Source organism: Pseudophryne corroboree, chromosome 1 (assembly GCF_028390025.1).
Source record: "Pseudophryne corroboree isolate aPseCor3 chromosome 1, aPseCor3.hap2, whole genome shotgun sequence".
In the NCBI taxonomy this organism is placed as follows: Eukaryota; Metazoa; Chordata; class Amphibia; order Anura; family Myobatrachidae; genus Pseudophryne; species Pseudophryne corroboree.
In genome coordinates this window covers 812952192-812970533 of record NC_086444.1, presented here as the reverse complement: position 1 = coordinate 812970533, position 18342 = coordinate 812952192, and the positions used below count along the sequence as shown (strand labels likewise).

At 47.5% G+C, this 18342-nt stretch overlaps 1 protein-coding gene across 2 annotated transcripts in view; it reads right to left on the bottom strand.

The window, feature by feature from the left end:
* Window positions 1–18342, bottom strand: part of INTS12 (integrator complex subunit 12) — a 77542-nt gene that overhangs the window by 23783 nt on the left and 35417 nt on the right. For both annotated transcript variants that reach the window (XM_063919335.1, XM_063919328.1), the window contains exons 5-6: window positions 11590–11749; window positions 10437–10592 (exon numbers count right to left, since the gene is read on the bottom strand). In XM_063919335.1, the coding sequence (XP_063775405.1) occupies window positions 10437–10592; window positions 11590–11749 (316 nt within the window). The remainder of the gene's footprint in view (window positions 1–10436; window positions 10593–11589; window positions 11750–18342) is intronic.

The window sequence follows — 18342 nt, the reverse complement described above, 5'->3', positions numbered from 1 at the left end:
ATCCTGGTCCTGGACAATAGGATTATTTTCCGGTGCATGAGCCGGTGAGACCCGGACCACATGTCCAACTGGTCCCGCAAAAAAACACTCTAGCATTTGACCTGCTCACCGAATAACTTCGTAGGCCACAACCATCTTCTTCATCAACGGAACGTATTGATGGGTTTACACTGTTGCAAATCTGATCCGACTCTGGATCCTCAGATCTCTTTCCACAGGAAAAAACAACTCTCAACAGTTCAGTATCTAATCTTATTCCCACCTCCGACCTCTGCGTCGTTGGGATCAACAGCGATTCTCTGTATTGAAGAACTCTCAGAGAGAAGCAACGATTTGTACCACTTGTTTCTTGACCTCGCCGTAGTCAGGAGAGCGTCCCAGTACAGAATAAAAATGACTCTTACTAATGAAGGAAAACCATCATACTGCCATCACTCCCGTGAAATGGCAATGACAATCCTGAATAGCAAACCCAGGTAAGCTTAATGCGGATGAAACCGCATTCAAACCCTGGCCCTCATTCCGAGTTGTTCGCTCGCTAGCTGATTTTAGCAGCATTGCACACACTAAGCCGCCGCCCTCTGGGAGTGTATCTTAGCAGAATTGCGAACGAAAGATTAGCAGAATTGCGAATAGAAATTTCTTAGCAGTTTGAGTAGCTCGAGACTTACTCCTACATTGCGATCACTTCAGTCAGTTTCGTTCCTGGTTTGACGTCACAAACACACCCAGCGTTCGCCCAGACACTCCCCCGTTTCTTCAGACACTCCCGCGTTTTTCCCAGAAACGCCAGCGTTTTTTCGCACACTCCCAGAAAGCGCCCAGTTTCCGCCCAGAAACACCCACTTCCTGTCAACCGCACTACGATCACCAGAACGATGAAAAATCCTCATTATGCCGTGAGTAAAATACCTAACTTTTGTGTAAAATAACTAAGCGCATGCGCTCTGCGAACCTTGCGCATGCGCAGTAAGCGACTAATCGCAGTATAGCGAAAATCGGCAACGAGCGAACAACTCGGAATGACCCCCCCTCTTTCTTCTTTTACAGGTTGGAGATCCCTGCCCTGAGAAATTCCATCTTGTAGTTCAACTTCTTAAGTAGAAATCTTTTTGGGATTGTTGTGACCGAGCTGTCCGGGCTCAGAAGCACGAAAAAGCTTGAATAACAGCTTTTTTTTTTTTCTTGTGACAGGGACAGCAGGACAATGTCCTGATCCGGACGCAACTCTGGTATGGTGTCGCATACTACCTCCCCTTCCCGAGGAGAAACGTTAAGATCTATTTAAAAAATCAGTGAGGGGAATCATCTGTAAACTCCAGTATGTCCCCCTGTGGATTCTATTATTAACTCACAGATCCAGGTTCATTCCAGGACTGACTGAAGACTATTAGACGAGTTCCCACCGGTGCGGGCTCCAGCAGATAGACCCAGCGACATGCGGTGGATGTGGTAGAAACAGAGGACGATATCTGCTTCTGCGAACTTGAAAAGGCTGCAGACCTCTTACCTTTTCACCTTCCACTATCTGCAAAGAAAGGGAAAAAAGAACGGTATCCAGACAGTTAAAATGACTGCATCCCACAAAAGAATGCGTCATCAACCGTTGTGAGGGAACCTACCTCACGAAGGTAGACTTACCAGTGGTATCAGCCGAGAGCAACTTAACTAAGGCATCCCCAAACAGCGGTTACACCTACACAGGGAAAATACTCCATCATCTCTCGGAGTCAGCCTCAGCATTCCCTTGGCCATACCTCTTGTAGTCGCACGGCAGCCTGCCGCAATGTTACAGAGAAGACCCAACATAAGAAACATCCCCTCTCTCTCTAGGGTAATTCTATCGGATGCCAAGGTAACCGACCATTTCTGAATGCAAGCACTCCCCCCTGCGCATGTAATGCAAATATCATCAAAGCATATAATTAAAATATCACTTAGCTTCCTGTATACGATCCCTTGTGACAGGGCCCCGTGCAGACCAGGAGTTGATTTTCACTGTATTCTATCCATGACGGGAAAAGAATAAACACTCGGACTCCTCGTGAGGATCTGAGACCAACTCTGCAAGTATTTCGTCTAGAACCCCAGGGTCCCTAGTGACATTAATGTGTGCTCAATGTATACGACCATGTACTGAATGCCCAAGTTGTGGATCTGACCAGGAAACCTTATGGTCGACATAAAACATAGTATTTGTCGACAACAGGGAGTGGTAACTAGGTAAAAATAAGAATTTACTCACCGGTAATTCTATTTCTCGTAGTCCGTAGTGGATGCTGGGAACTCCGTAAGGACCATGGGGAATAGCGGGCTCCGAAGGAGGCTGGGCACTCTAGAAAGATCTTAGACTACCTGGTGTGCACTGGCTCCTCCCACTATGACCCTCCTCCAAGCCTCAGTTAGGTACTGTGCCCGGACGAGCGTACACAATAAGGAAGGATTTTGAATCCCGGGTAAGACTCATACCAGCCACACCAATCACACCGTACAACTCGTGATATGAAACACAGTTAACAGTATGAAACAATAGAGCCTCTCAACAGATGGCTCAACAATAACCCGATTTAGTTAACAATAACTATGTCCAAGTATTGCAGATAAACCGCACTTGGGATGGGCGCCCAGCATCCACTACGGACTACGAGAAATAGAATTACCGGTGAGTAAATTCTTATTTTCTCTGACGTCCTAGTGGATGCTGGGAACTCCGTAAGGACCATGGGGATTATACCAAAGCTCCCAAACGGGCGGGAAAGTGCGGATGACTCTGCAGCACCGAATGAGAGAACTCCAGGTCCTCCTCAGCCAGGGTATCAAATTTGTAGAATTTTGCAAACGTGTTTGCCCCTGACCAAGTAGCTGCTCGGCAAAGTTGTAAAGCCGAGACCCCTCGGGCAGCCGCCCAAGATGAGCCCACCTTCCTTGTGGAATGGGCATTGACAGATTTTGGCTGTGGCAGGCCTGCCACAGTATGTGCAAGCTGAATTGTACTACAAATCCAACGAGCAATAGTCTGCTTAGAAGCAGGAGCACCCAGCTTGTTAGGTGCATATAGGATAAACAGCGAGTCAGATTTTCTGACTCTAGCCGTTCTGGAAACATATATTTTCAGTGCCCTGACAACGTCTAGCAACTTGGAGTCCTCCAAGTCCCTAGTAGCAGCAGGCACCACAATAGGCTGGTTCAGGTGAAACGCTGACACCACCTTTGGGAGAAACTGGGGACGAGTCCTCAATTCTGCCCTATCCATATGGAAAATCAAATAAGGGCTTTTACAAGACAAAGCCGCCAATTTTGATACTCGCCTGGCAGAAGCCAAGGCCAATAACATAACCACCTTCCACGTGAGATATTTCAGATCCACGGTTTTTAGTGGTTCAAACCAATGTGATTTTAAGAAACTCAACACCACGTTGAGATCCCAAGGGTGCCACAGGAGGCACAACGGGGGCTGACTATGCAGCACTCCTTTTATAAATGTCTGAACTTCAGGTACTGAAGCTAGTTCTTTTTGAAAGAAAATCGACAGAGCCGAGATCTGTACCTTAATGGAACCCAATTTAAGGCCCATAGTCACTCCTGCTTGCAGGAAATGCAGAAATCGACCTAGTTGAAATTCCTCTGTTGGGGCCCTTTCGGCCTCACACCATGCAACATATTTTCGCCATATGCGGTGATAATGAGTTGCTGTAACCTCTTTCCTGGCTTTAGTAAGCGTAGGAATGACTTCCTCCGGAATGCCCTTTTCCTTCAGGATCCGGCGTTCAACCGCCATGCCGTCAAACGCAGCCGCGGTAAGTCTTGGAACAGACAGGGCCCCTGCTGCCGCAGGTCCTGTCTGAGTGGCAGAGGCCATGGGTCCTCTGATATAAATTCTTGAAGTTCTGGGTACCAAGCTCTTCTTGGCCATCCACGAGTATCGTTCTTACTCCTCGCCTTCTTATTATTCTCAGTACCTTTGGTATGAGAGGCAGAGGGGAGAACACATAAACCGACTGGTACACCCACGGTGTTACCAGAGCGTCCATAGCTATCGCCTGAGGGTCCCTTGACCCGGTGCAATATCTTTTATAGCTTTTTGTTGAGGCGGGACGCCATCATGTCCACCTGTGGCCTTTCCCAATGGTGTACAATCCTATTGGAAGACTTCTGGAGGAAGTCCCCATTCTCCCGGGTGGAGGTCGTGTCTGTTGAGAAGATCTGCTTCCCAGTTGTCCACTCCGGGAATAAACACTGCTGACAGTGCTAACACATGATTTTCCGCCTATCGGAGAATCCTTGTGGATTCTGCCATCGCCATCCTGCTTCTTGTGCCGCCCTGTTGGTTTACATGGGCGCCTGCCGTGATGTTGTCTGATTGGATCAGTACCGGCTGGTTTTGAAGCAGAGGCCTTGCCGGCCTCAGGGCATTGTAAATGGCCCTCAGGTCCAGAATATTTATGTGTAGGGAAATAACCTGACTTGACCAAAGTCCCTGGAAATTTCTTCCCTGTATGACTGCCTCCCAGCCTCAAAGGCTGGAATCCATGGTCACTAGAACCTAGTCCTGTATGCCGAACCTGCGGCCCTCTTGAAGATGGGTACTCTGCAGCCACCACAGTAGAGATACCCTGGTCCTTGGAGACAGGGTTATCAGCCTATGCATCGGAAGATGCGATCCGGACCACTTGTCCAACAGGTCCCTCTGAAAAGTTCTTGTATGGAACCTGCCTAATGGGATTGCTTCGTAGGAAGCTACCATTTTTCCCAGGACTCGCGTGCAATGATGCACCGCTACCTATTTTGGCTTCAGGAGGTCTCTGACTAGAGATGACAACTCCTTGGCTTTCTCCTCCGGGAGAAACACTATTTCTGGTTTATGTCCAGAACCATCCCCAGGAACAGTAGACGTGTCATAGGAACCAGCTGTGACTTTGGACTGTTTAGAATCCAACCATGCTGCATGCTGTTGTAGCACTTTCCAAAATAGTGCTACCCCGACTACCAACTGCTCCTTGGACCTCGCCCTTATAACGAGATTGTCCAAGTACGGGATAATTACAACTCCCTTTTTCCGAAGGAGTATCATCATTTCGGCCATTACCTTGATAAAACACCCTCGGTGCCATGTACAGTCCAAACGGCAGTGTCTGGACTTGGTAATGGTAATCCTGTACCACAAATCTGAGGTACTCCTGGCGAGGATGGTAAATGGGGACATGCAGGTAAGCATCCTTGATGTCCCGGGATATCCTGTAATCCCCCTCGTCCAGGCTTGCAATAACCGCCCTGAGCGATTCCATCTTGAACTTGAATTTTTTTATGTATGTGTTCAAGGATTTTAAATATAAAATGGGTCACACCGAACCATGCGGTTTCGGTACCCCAACCCGTGTGAAATAGTAACCCCGTCCTTGTTGAAGTAGGGGCACCTTGAGTATTACCTGCTGGGAATACCGCTTATTAATTGCCTCTAGCACAGCCTCCCTGCCTGAGGGAGTTGTCAGCAAGGCATATTTTAGGAAACGGCTGGGGGGAGACATCTCGAATTCCAGCTTGTACCCCTGAAATACTACTTGAAAGAAACAGGGATCCACCTGTGAGCGAGCCCACTAATTGCTGAAATTTTTGAGACGGCCCCCCACCGTACCTGGCTACACCTGTGGAGCACCCGCGTCATGGTGTGGACTCACAGGAGGCGGGGGAAGAATCTTGATTCTGGGAACAGGCTGACTGGTGCAGCTTTTTCCCTCTACCCATGTCTCTGTACAGAAAGGAAGCGCCATTTGACCCGCTTGCTTTTCTGAAGCCGAAAGGACTGTACCTTTGTCTGTGAGGAAACCTGAGGTAAAATTATTTCTTCCCAGCAGTTGCTGTGGATACGAGGTCCCAGAGACCATCCCCAAATAATTCCTCACCCTTATAAGGCTCTCTATGCGCTTTTTAAGTCAGCATCACCTGTCCAGTGACAGGTCTCTAATACCCTCCTGACAGAATGGACATTACATTTATTTTGGATGCCAGCCGGCAAAATATCCCTCTGTGCATCCCCCATATATAAGACGACGTCTTTAATATGTTTTTATGTTTGCCAACTAGTATCCCTGTTTGACAGGGTCACCGACCACGCTGCAGCAGCACTATCTGCAGGTCTCAGTCTAGTACCTGAGTGTGTAAATACAGACTTCAGGATAGCCTCCTGTTTTTTATCAACAGGTACCTATTAAAGTGGCCGTATCCTAAGACGGCAGTGCCACCTTTTTTGACAAACGTGTGAGCGCCTTATCCACCCTAGGGGATATCTCCCAGCGTAACTTATCCACCTGGCGGGAAAGGGTACGCCATCAGTAACTTTATATAAATTACCAGTTTCTTAACGGGGGAACCCACGCTTTTCACACACTTCATTTATTCATCTGATGGGGGAACAAAACACTGCCTGTTTTTTCTCCCCAAACCTAAAACCCATTTTTAGAGGTGCTTGGGTTAAAGTCAGAAATGTATAACACATTTTTTTTTTTATTGCCGGGATCAAGTCACGGATGTTCCTAGTGGATTGTGTATATGTCTCCACCTTGTCGACACTGGAGTCAGACTCCGTGTCGACATCTGTGTCTGCATCTGAGAGAGCGGGCGTTTTTGAGCCCCTGATGGCCTTTGAGACGCCTGGGCAGGCGCGGGCTGCGAAGCCGGCTGTCCCACAGCTGTTACGTCATCCACCCTTTTATGTAAGGAGTTGACACTGTCGGTTAATACCTTTCACCTATCCATCCACTCTGGTGTCGGCCCCACAGGGGGCGACATCACATATATCGGCCTCTGCTCCGTCACCATATAAGCCTCCTCATTCAACATGTCGACACAGCCGTACCGACACACCGCAGACACACAGGGAATGCTCTAAACGAGGACAGGACCCACAAAAGCCCTTTGGGGGGACAGAGTGAGAGTATGCCAGCACACACCAGAGCGCTATATAATGCAGGGACTAACTGAGTTATGTCCCCTATAGCTGCTGTTTTTATATATAATGTATACTGCGCCTAAATTTAGTGCCCCCCCTCTCTTTATTAACCCTTTGTAGACTGCAGGGGAGAGCTAGGGAGCTTCCTTCCAGCGGAGCTGTGAGGGAAAATGGCGCCAGTGTGCTGAGGAGATAGGCTCCGCCCCTTTTTCGCGGCCTATTCTCCCGTTTTTTATGGAATTCTGGCAGGGGTATTTACCTCATATATAGCCCCTGGGGCTATATATTGAGGTATTTTAGCCAGCCAAGGTGTTTTTATTGCTGCCTCAGGGCGCCCACCCCAGCGCCCTGCACCCTCAGTGACCGGAGTGTGAAGTGTGTGAGAGGAGCAATGGCGCACAGCTGCAGTGCTGTGCGCTACCTTGGTGAAGACAGAGTCTTCATGCCGCCGATTTTCCGGACCATCTTCTTGCTTCTGGCTCTGTAAGGGGGACGGCGGCGCGGCTCCGGGACCGAACATCAAGGCTGGGCCTGCGGTCGATCCCTCTGGAGCTAATGGTGTCCAGTAGCCTAAGAAGCCCAATCCGGCTGCAAGCAGGCGAGTTCGCTTCTTCTCCCCTTAGTCCCTCGCTGCAGTGAGCCTGTTGCCAGCAGGTCTCACTGAAAATAAAAAAATCTAAGACTATTACTTTCTAAGAGCTCAGGAGAGCCCCTAGTGTGCATCCAACCTCGGCCGGGCACGAAATCTAACTGAGGCTTGGAGGAGGGTCATAGTGGGAGGAGCCAGTGCACACCAGGTAGTCTAAGATCTTTCTAGAGTGCCCAGCCTCCTTCGGAGCCCGCTATTCCCCATGGTCCTTACGGAGTTCCCAGCATCCACTAGGACGTCAGAGAAAATAACATTCTTACAACCCCGAGGGGTTCGAGGGAAGTATATACACATCATTTTAATATCATTCCCCCACAAATAAAACCACATCTGTGCTAGAGCTACGGGCCCATGGAACCGTACCCTATACAAGTATAGGTTATTGACTTCATGTTAATTTACACCTAGAATAACAGATGGTGCCAACAGGTCACCCACAAACTACTGTGTCACCCATACAGTGTTTACTTTTGAAAAAGCATACAACTACCGACCTGCTGACACTTGATCTACAGACCCAAGTACCATCAGGAGTCGGCAATGCCGACAGAGGGATTCCCATAGCCAGCTCGTGGCAGAGCACACACACACGTCGACACATGTGTACTATAAAGCTATCATGGGTATATGTGACAGGGAAAACACAGAACACAATTACAACTCATTAACTAACACGCACATTATAGTGTATAGTGCTATATTTTTCTATTTTGCACTAAAATCACCTTGCCCCCCCCCCCCCCCCCCGCCTCGTTTTTCACTGTTAGCTAGCTAACAGTGCTTTTTGGCGGGGACATGAGGAGAAAATGGCGCTGTAACAAGTTGTGAGGGCTAAGCCCCGCCCCCTACGGTGCGCTTCAGCTCCTCTAATATTTTTCATATTTATACTGGCAGGGGTCCCTATACAGTGCCTATGCACTGTATATATCTTTTGCCAGTGTCAGGGAGAGGTATATTGCTGCCCAGGGCCCCCCCCCCCCCTGCGCCCTGCACCCTTGTAGAACCGTTGGTGTGTGGGAGCTGTGGTACGCAGCGCGACCGCTGCGCGGTACCTCCGAGACCTGAAATCTTCTGCCGTCACTGAAGTCTTCTTTTCTTCCAGTACTCACCCGGCTTCTGTCTTCTGTGAGGGGGTTGACGGCGCGGCTCCGGGAACAAGCAGCTAGGCGCACCAAGTGATCGAACCCTCTGGAGCTAATGGTGTCCAGTAGCCTAAGAAGCAGAGCCTTTAACTCACAGAAGTAGGTCTGACTTCTCTCCCCTCAGTCCCACGAAGCATAGAGCCTGTAGCCAGCAGGTCTCTCTGAAAATAAAAAACCTAGCATAAAGTCTTTCCAGAGAAACTCAGTAGAGCTCCCCTAGTGTGTGACCAGTCTCTCCTGGGCACAGAATCTAACTGGAGTCTTGAGAAGGGGCATAGAGGGAGGAGCCAGTTCACACCCATTCAAAGTCTTATAGTGTGCCCATGTCTCCTGCTGATCCCGTCTATACCCCATGGTCCTTTTAGAGACCCCAGCATCCTCTAGGACGTATGAGAAATATGGATGCCATGCTGGATCTGGGATATGATTACATCATATCCAGACCAGAATGAACTGGAAGCATGCATGTTGTTTTACATCAGCGACCATGCTACTTCCAGTTGTCATGACTCTATAACCAGATTGGAGTAACCAGCTGTATAAAATTTCATTTGGGAGATGGGCATTGCACTTAGGAATTTTGGGTAATAAGGGATCTGGAATTCAATTGGACACATTGCGTTTCAAACTATTGTTCTCTATTAAAAGCATTTAGCTATTACATGTCCTCACGCCTCTCTGTTTCAGCGAACGATTTGCACCACCTGCATTGACCAAGAGAGACATTCCTGCTGTGACATAAATACAGTATAACCAGTACATCGGTGTTCTTTGAAGGGATTTTCAATCTCCACGTCCGGTAGGCAGTTTCACCTGAGGGGAGGGGACGGGCAGATCGAGTTTTGGCATTTTTATTATTCAAGTTTTGAACCTTTAACATTATGTGAGTTTATTTCAATTATTTAATGTGCAGCTAAGCCATACAGTTTTATATTTTATCTTTCTTCCACATACTAACAAAGGAATTGTCATCTAAAGATCACTACAGGAGGAATTGATCCAGCGGGCCATGTGGATTTGATATGACTACATGAAGGAAAATAATGAGTAAGGAGATTTCCTAAGGGAGTAGTTTTTTTTCCACAATTCAAGGTTTAAAGGGTCTCTCATCACTCTTACATACCAGTGTTTTCACATTAGGGTGTTTATTATTGCATACAGGCTATGCGATCTATGTCCTATATTTTCTTACATGTCATGAAAATATGTAATCAGGAAAAGCGCCAGAGTGGAACTACATACACCCCTATTTGTTAAAGAATGTAAATACTGAAGGTGAAGCATATTTGATTTTGTAGTGGCTGCCTTTTCCAAGTTACTGTATTGCGCAACCACTTCCATTGCTTTATTTTTTTAACAATCCAAGATGGTCAATGAGTAGACAGAGGCAGATTTATCAAAGCTTGGAAATCTATAAAGTGGATAGAGATACAGTACCAACCAATCAGCTTCTGTCATTGTATAGCCTGTGTTTGAAAAATTACAGTTCAGAGCAGATTGGTTAGTACTTTATCTCTCTCCAAGAATTGACAAATCCACCCATAGTTCTTAGAGGTTTTAAAATGTGTAATACAACTCACAGCTTTGAATACATATAATTCGGTGCTTTTGGGATGCTTGCACTATTCCTAAAGATCAATGAAAACCCAATTGCTTTTCTGGATCAGATCAGGCAGTACAGGGCTTACAAAAGCATTACCTTAACTTCGGTCCTTTTGAAAGCTAAGAATGTGTTTGCAGAATCTGCTTTGGGTTTCTGCTCCGGTTTGATGATGGATGGATCCTTTACGACTGGCATTACTATCGATGCAACTGAGGGGGCTGGTTTCTGCGAGGGCTTCAGATTTTTTTGTGCCTACACATACATAAAGAAAAAAAAAAAATTATATCTGTAAAACTACGATTAATTGTAAAGGTAACGTAATTACATTACATGGCATGCAGACTTCTGTTAAAAGGGAAAAAAAGAGAGAAAAATAACATGTTCTGAAGAGATTCCAGCGGTGTATATGATAGATGTAAACAGTCACAGCCCTGCTTGTCAATGTGGAGGAGATGAATGCTGCTTAAACACAGCTGAAACTCCTGGGCATGCTGCTTTCTTTTCCAAGATAACCTGGGCATCATCACCCGCTATTGAATTCAATCATTTTCTAATACAGTATATAATATTTTTTGAATACACAGCAAGCATCTTTTAGCAGAAAATAGCTGTTATTTAGGAGTGAAGAACTGTAGCCCATTTATAGCGGGCACTTTTCACAAACAGTAACGTCAAAGTCCAAGGTAGCTTACAATGACTTTTGGCAGGCTTTTAAAAATGAGGTATCTCTGAACTTAACCCTGCATTTAGTTCTTCCAAGTATAGGATACTTTGGATATATGGTTTTGATGACATCACATGGATTGAAATAGGGATGTTACTTTACAAATAGACACCTTTTTGTAGGTTTACACTATTAATACTAATACAACTAGACCAGTCGATCTATGTCTTGCATGGGACTGCAGATTTGTCTACCCCTAACAAGTACCTAAGCCCACCTACCTGGAGAAAATCCACAGTGGTTATATCCCTAAGATTACCCACTGCAATAGCACTCTGATGGCACTACATTAAACAAACAGTATTATGTTTCATTGGGCTCTTGGCCCCCTGACAGCTGCTGTTGGGGTATCTAGAGAGCAGGGGGGGGGGTTTGCACAGAAATAAACAAATCCCCAATCTCCACAGAGATATAAACCTCAGTGGCTGGCCACTTGTGATCCTTCTTGTACCTAAAGGGGATAATCAAACAACTCTGTAACTAGAGTTGCCCAAGTATCAGACTTCTACATGAGGCGAGCCGTACCATTCTCTTCATCTGCCTAGTACAGCGCGCACAGTACCACACCAGGCGGGGATCGTTCACATCCTTATCTGTGACTTGTGGTTTGTGGCAATCCTGATGGTAGAGATTGTGGCATTCCTGGCATTCCACCAGCTGGTTACCCGCGAAAACAGTCATCTGTCTGGAATAAGGAAAATAAATATTATGCCAGGCTGAAAAGATTATTGGCTGGTAAATACGTCCTAAAGTTGTGACGAACAACCAGGAGAAAATAATGGCCAAGCTAATAAGCTTTGAGAAAAGGGAAGGTCTATTACACAATAACATACAAAAAGGCAACAAACTGTAGCATCATATATCAGAAAAATAAGAATTTACTTACCGATAATTCTATTTCTCGGAGTCCGTAGTGGATGCTGGGGTTCCTGAAAGGACCATGGGGAATAGCGGCTCCGCAGGAGACAGGGCACAAAAAGTAAAGCTTTCCGATCAGGTGGTGTGCACTGGCTCCTCCCCCTATGACCCTCCTCCAGACTCCAGTTAGGTACTGTGCCCGGACGAGCGTACACAATAAGGGAGGAATTTTGAATCCCGGGTAAGACTCATACCAGCCACACCAATCACACTGTACAACCTGTGATCTGAACCCAGTTAACAGTATGATAACAGCGGAGCCTCTGAAAAGATGGCTCACAACAACAATAACCCGATTTAGTTAGCAATAACTATGTACAAGTATTGCAGATAATCCGCACTTGGGATGGGCGCCCAGCATCCACTACGGACTCCGAGAAATAGAATTATCGGTAAGTAAATTCTTATTTTCTCTATCGTCCTTGTGGATGCTGGGGTTCCTGAAAGGACCATGGGGATTATACCAAAGCTCCCAAACGGGCGGGAGAGTGCGGATGACTCTGCAGCACCGAATGAGAGAACTCCAGGTCCTCTTTTGCCAGGGTATCAAATTTGTAGAATTTTACAAACGTGTTCTCCCCCGACCACGTAGCTGCTCGGCAAAGTTGTAATGCCGAGACCCCTCGGGCAGCCGCCCAAGATGAGCCCACCTTCCTTGTGGAATGGGCCTTAACAGATTTAGACTGTGGCAGGCCTGCCACAGAATGTGCAAGTTGAATTGTGCTACCAATCCCACGAGCAATCGACTGCTTAGAAGCAGAAGCACCCAGCATTGTTGGGTGCATACAGGATAAACAGCAAGTCAGATTTCCTGACTCCAGCCAACCTGGAAACTATATTTTCAGGGCCCTGATAACATCCAGCAACTTGGAGTCCTCCAAGTCCCTAGTAGCCGCAGGTACCACAATAAGCTGGTTCAGGTGAAACGCTGACACCACCTTAAGGAGAAACTGGGGACGAGTCCGCAGCTTTGCTCTGTCCGAATGGACAATCAGATATGGCTTTGTGAGATAAAGCCGCCAATTCTGACACTCGCCTGGCCGAGGCCAGGACCAACAGCATGGTCATTTTCCATGTGAGATATATCAAATCCACAGATTTGAGTTGTTTAAACCAATGTGATTTTTTAGGAATCCCAAAACTACGTTGAGATCGCCCAGTGCCACTGGAGACATCAAAGGGGCTGTATATGCAGTACTCCCTTAACAACTTCTGGACTTCAGGAACTGAAGCCAATTTCTTTCTGGAAGAAAATCAACAGGCCGAAATTTGAACCTTAATGGACCCAATTTGAGACCCATAGACACTCCTGTTTGCAGGAAATGTAGAAATTAACCTAGTTGAAATTCTTCCGTGGAGCCTTCCTGGACTCACACCCTGGCACATATTTTCACCTAAGTGGTGATAATGTTGTGCGGTCACCTCCTTCCTGGCTCTGACCAGGGTAGGGATGACCTCTTCCGGAATGCCTCTTTCCCTTAGGATCCGGCGTTCACCCGCCTTGGCGTCAACGCAGCTGCGGTAAGTCCCGGAACAGACACGGTTCTTGCCGAATCAAGACCCTTCTTAGTATCTCTTTAAGTTCCGGGAACCAAGTCCTTCTTGGCCAAACCGGAGCCACGAGTATAGTTCTTACTCCTCTCCTTCCTATCATTTTCAATACATTGGGTATGAAAAGCAGAGGATGGAACACATACACCGACTGGTACACCGACGGTGTTACCAGAGCGTCCCAGCTATTGCCTGAGTGTCTCTTGACCTGGCGCTTCAGGTGGGACGCCATCATAACCACCTTTGGTCTTTCCCAACGGTTTACAATCATGTGGAAACTTCCAGATTAAGTTTCCACTTTTCCGGGTGGAATTCATTTATGCTGAGGAAATCTTCCCAGTTGCCCACTCCCGGAATGAACACTGCTGACAGTGTTATCACATGATTTTCCGCCCAGCGAAGAATCCTTGCTGTCATTGCCCTCCTGCTTCTTGTGTCGCCCCGTCTGATAACGTGGGCGACCGCCATGATGATGTCCTACTGGATCAGCACCGGTTGACTTTGAAGCAGGAGTCTTCCTAGGCTCAGAGCATTGTAAATTGCCCTTAGCTCCAGTATATTCATGTGGAGAGAAGTCTCCAGACTTGACCACACTTCCTTGGAAATTTTTTCCCTGTGTGACTACTCCCCAGCCTCTCAGGCTGGTATCCGTGGTCCCCAGAACCCAGTCCTGAATGCTGAGTGTGCTGCCCTCTAAAAGATGAGCACTCTGCAGCCCCCACAGAAGAGACACCCTTGTCCTTGGAGACAGGATTATCCGCTGATGCATCTGAAAATGCGATCCGGACCATTCGTCCAGCAAATCCCCTGAGATCTGCCGAATGGAATCGCTTCGTAAGAAGCCACCATTTTTCCCAGGACTCCTGTGCATTGATGCACTGATACTTGGCCTGGTTTTAGGAGGTTTCTGACTAGGTCGAATAACTCCTTGGCTTTTTCCTCCCGGAGGAACACCTTTTTCTGGACTATGCCCAGAATCATTCCTAGGAACAGCAGACGTATCGTCGGAAAACAGCTGCGATTCTTGGAATATTTAGAATCCAGTCGTGCTGTCGTAGAACTACTTTAGATAGTGCTCTTCCGACCTCCAACTGTTCTCTGGAACTTGCCCTTTTCAGGATATCGTCCAAGTAAGGGATAATTTAGATGCCTTTTTTCTTTGAAGAAACATCTTTTCGGCCATTACCTTGGTAAAAGGCCCGGGGTGCCGTGGATAATTCAAACGGCATCGTCTGAAACTGATATTGACAGTTCTGTACCACGAACCAGAGGTACCCTTGTTGAGAAGGGCAAATTTGGACATGGAGGTAATCCTTGATGTCCAGGGACACCATATAGTCCCCTTTTTTCCGGTTCGCTATCACTGCTCTGAGTGACTCCATCTCGATTTGAACCTTTTATGTAAGTGTTCAAAGATTTCAGTTTAGACTATGTCTCACCAAGCCGTCTGGCGTCAGTACCACAATATAGTGTGGAAAAATAATACCCTTTTCCTTGTTGTAGGAGGGGTACTTTGATTATCACCTGCTGGATATACAGCTTGTGAATTGTTTCCAATGCTGCCTCCCTGTCGGAGGGAGCCGTTGGTAAAGCAGACTTCAGAAACCTGCGAGGAGAAGATGTCTCGACTCTCCAATCTGTACCCCTGGGATAATACTTGTACTATCTAGGGGTCAACCTGCGAGTGATCCCACTGCGCGCTGAGACTCTTGAGACTACCCCCCCACCTTGAGTCCGCTTGCATGGCCCCAGCGTCATGCTGAGGACTTGGCAGACGCGGTGGAGGGCTTCTTTTCCTGGGAAGGGGCTGCCTGCTGCAGTCTACTTCCCTTACCTCTATGTCTGGGCAGATATGACTGGCCTTTTGCCTGCATGCCCTCATGGGAAAGGAAGGATTGAGGCTGAAAAGACGGTGTCTTTTTCAGCTGAGATGTAACTTGGGGTAAAAAGGTTGGATTTCCCAGCTGTTGCCGTGGTCCCCAGGTCCGATGGACCGACCCCAACTAACTCCTTCCCTTTATACGGCAATACTTCCATGTGCCGTATGGGATCTGTATCACCTGACCACTGTCGTGTCCATGACATCTTCTGGGTGATATGGACAACGTACTTATCTTGATGCCAGAGAGCAAATATCCCTCTGTGCATCTCACGTACATATATATATAGAATGCATCCTATTAAATGCTCTATATGAATAAAATATTTTCAGTCAGGGAATCCGACCAAGCCAACCCAGCACTGCATCTCCAGGCTGATGGCGATCGCTGGTCGCAGTATAACCACCGTATGTGTGTATATACTTTTTAGGATATCTTTCCAGCTTCCTATCAGCTGGCTCCTTGAGGGCGGCCGTATCTGGAGACGGTAACGCCACTTGATAAGCGTGTGAGCGCCTTATCACCCTAAGGGGTGTTTCCCAACGCGCCCTAATTTCTGGCGGGAAAGGGTATAACGCCAATATTTGCTATCGGGGTAACCCCACGCATCATCACACACTTCATTTTATTTTATCTGATTCAGGAAAAACTACAGGTAGTTTTTTCACTCCCACATAATACCCTTTTTTGTGGTACTTGTAGTATCAGAAATATGCAACACCTCCTTCATTGCCCTTAACGTGTGGCCCTAATGAGAAATACGTTTGTTTATTCACCGTCGACACTGGATTCAGTGTCCGTGTCTGTGTCTGTGTCGACCGACTGAGGTAAATGGGCGTTTTTAACGCCCCTGACGGTGTTTCTGAGACGCCTGGACCGGTACTAATAGTTTGTCGGCCGTCTCACGTCGTCAACCGACCTTGCAGCGTGTTGACATTCTCACGTAATTCCCTAAATAAGCCATCCATTCCGGTGTCGACTCCCTAGAGAGTGACATCACCATTACAGGCAATTTCTCCGCCTCCTCACCAACATCGTCCTCATACATGTCGATACACACGTACCGACACACAGCACACACACCGGGAATGCTCTGACAGAGGACAGGACCCACACTAGCCCTTTGGGGAGACAGAGGGAGAGTTTGCCAGCACACACCAAAACGCTATAATTATATAGGGACAACCTTATATAAGTGTTTTCCCTTATAGCATCTTTATATATATCTCAATATCGCCAAAATCAGTGCCCCCCCTCTCTGTTTTAACCCTGTTTCTGTAGTGCAGTGCAGGGGAGAGCCTGGGAGCCTTCTCTCCAGGCTTTCTGTGAGAGAAAATGGCGCTGTGTGCTGAGGAGATAGGCCCCGCCCCTTTTTCGGCGGGCTCGTCTCCCGCTATTTAGTGAATCTTGGCAGGGGTTAAATATCTCCATATAGCCTCTGGGGGCTATATGTGAGGTATTTTTCGCCAAAAAAGGTTTTCATTTGCCTCCCAGGGCGCCCCCCTCCCAGCGCCCTGCACCCTCAGTGACTGCCGTGTGAAGTGTGCTGAGAGGAAAATGGCGCACAGCTGCAGTGCTGTGCGCTACCTTTAGAAGACTGCAGGAGTCTTCAGCCGCCGATTCTGGACCTCTTCTTACTTCAGCATCTGCAAGGGGGCCGGCGGCGCGGCTCCGGTGACCATCCAGGCTGTACCTGTGATCGTCCCTCTGGAGCTGATGTCCAGTAGCCAAGAAGCCAATCCATCCTGCACGCAGGTGAGTTCACTCCTTCTCCCCTAAGTCCCTCGTTGCAGTGATCCTGTTGCCAGCAGGACTCACTGTAAAATAAAAAACCTAAGCTAAACTTTCTCTAAGCAGCTCTTTAGGAGAGCCACCTAGATTGCACCCTTCTCGGCCGGGCACAAAAATCTAACTGGAGTCTGGAGGAGGGTCATAGGGGGAGGAGCCAGTGCACACCACCTGATCGGAAAGCTTTACTTTTTGTGCCCTGTCTCCTGCGGAGCCGCTATTCCCCATGGTCCTTTCAGGAACCCCAGCATCCACAAGGACGATAGAGAAATAGGATTTTAATTACCTACCGGTAAATCCTTTTCTCTTAGTCCGTAGAGAATACTGGGATTCCATTTACTACCATGGGGTATAGACAGGTCCACTAGGAGCCATGGGCACTTTAAGAATTTGATAGTGTGGGCTGGCTCCTCCGTCTATGCCCCTCCTACCAGACTCAGTCTAGGAAACTGTGCCCGAGGAGACTAACATACTTTGAGAGAAGGATATAAAAGGATAGTGGTGAGATTCCGAACCAGCACACACAAACCAGTGGAAAGCCAAGCTAACCCAACTTTAAGCAGGAACAGCAACAGCTGAACCAACAATACTTAACCAAATAACAGTGCAGGAAGAACGAAGCTCCGGGCAGGCGCTCAGTATCCTCTACGGACTATGAGAAAAGGATTTACTTGTAGGTAATAAAAATCCAATTTTCTCTTACGTCCTAGGGGATACTGGAGTTCCATTTAGTACCATGGGGATGTACCAAAGCTCCCAAACCGGGTGGGAGAGAGCGGAGGTTCCTGCAGAACTGACTGACCAAACTGAAGGTCCCCAGAGGCCAAAGTATCGAACTTGTAGAACTTAGCAAACGTGTTCTAACCAGACCCAGTAGCCGCTCGGCAGAGCTGTGAAGCCGAGACACCCCGGGCAGCCGTCCAGGAAGAACCCACCGACCTAGTAGAGTGGGCCTGTACAGATTTTGGAACCTGCAAACCTGCCGTGGAATATGCATGCTGGATAGTGAGCCTGATCCAGCGTGCAATTGTCTGCTTTAAAGCAGGACACTCAATTTTGTTGGGATCATACAGAACGAACAGAGAGTCAGATTTTCTGTGACGAGCTGTCCTCTTTACGTATACCTTCAAAGCCCTCACAA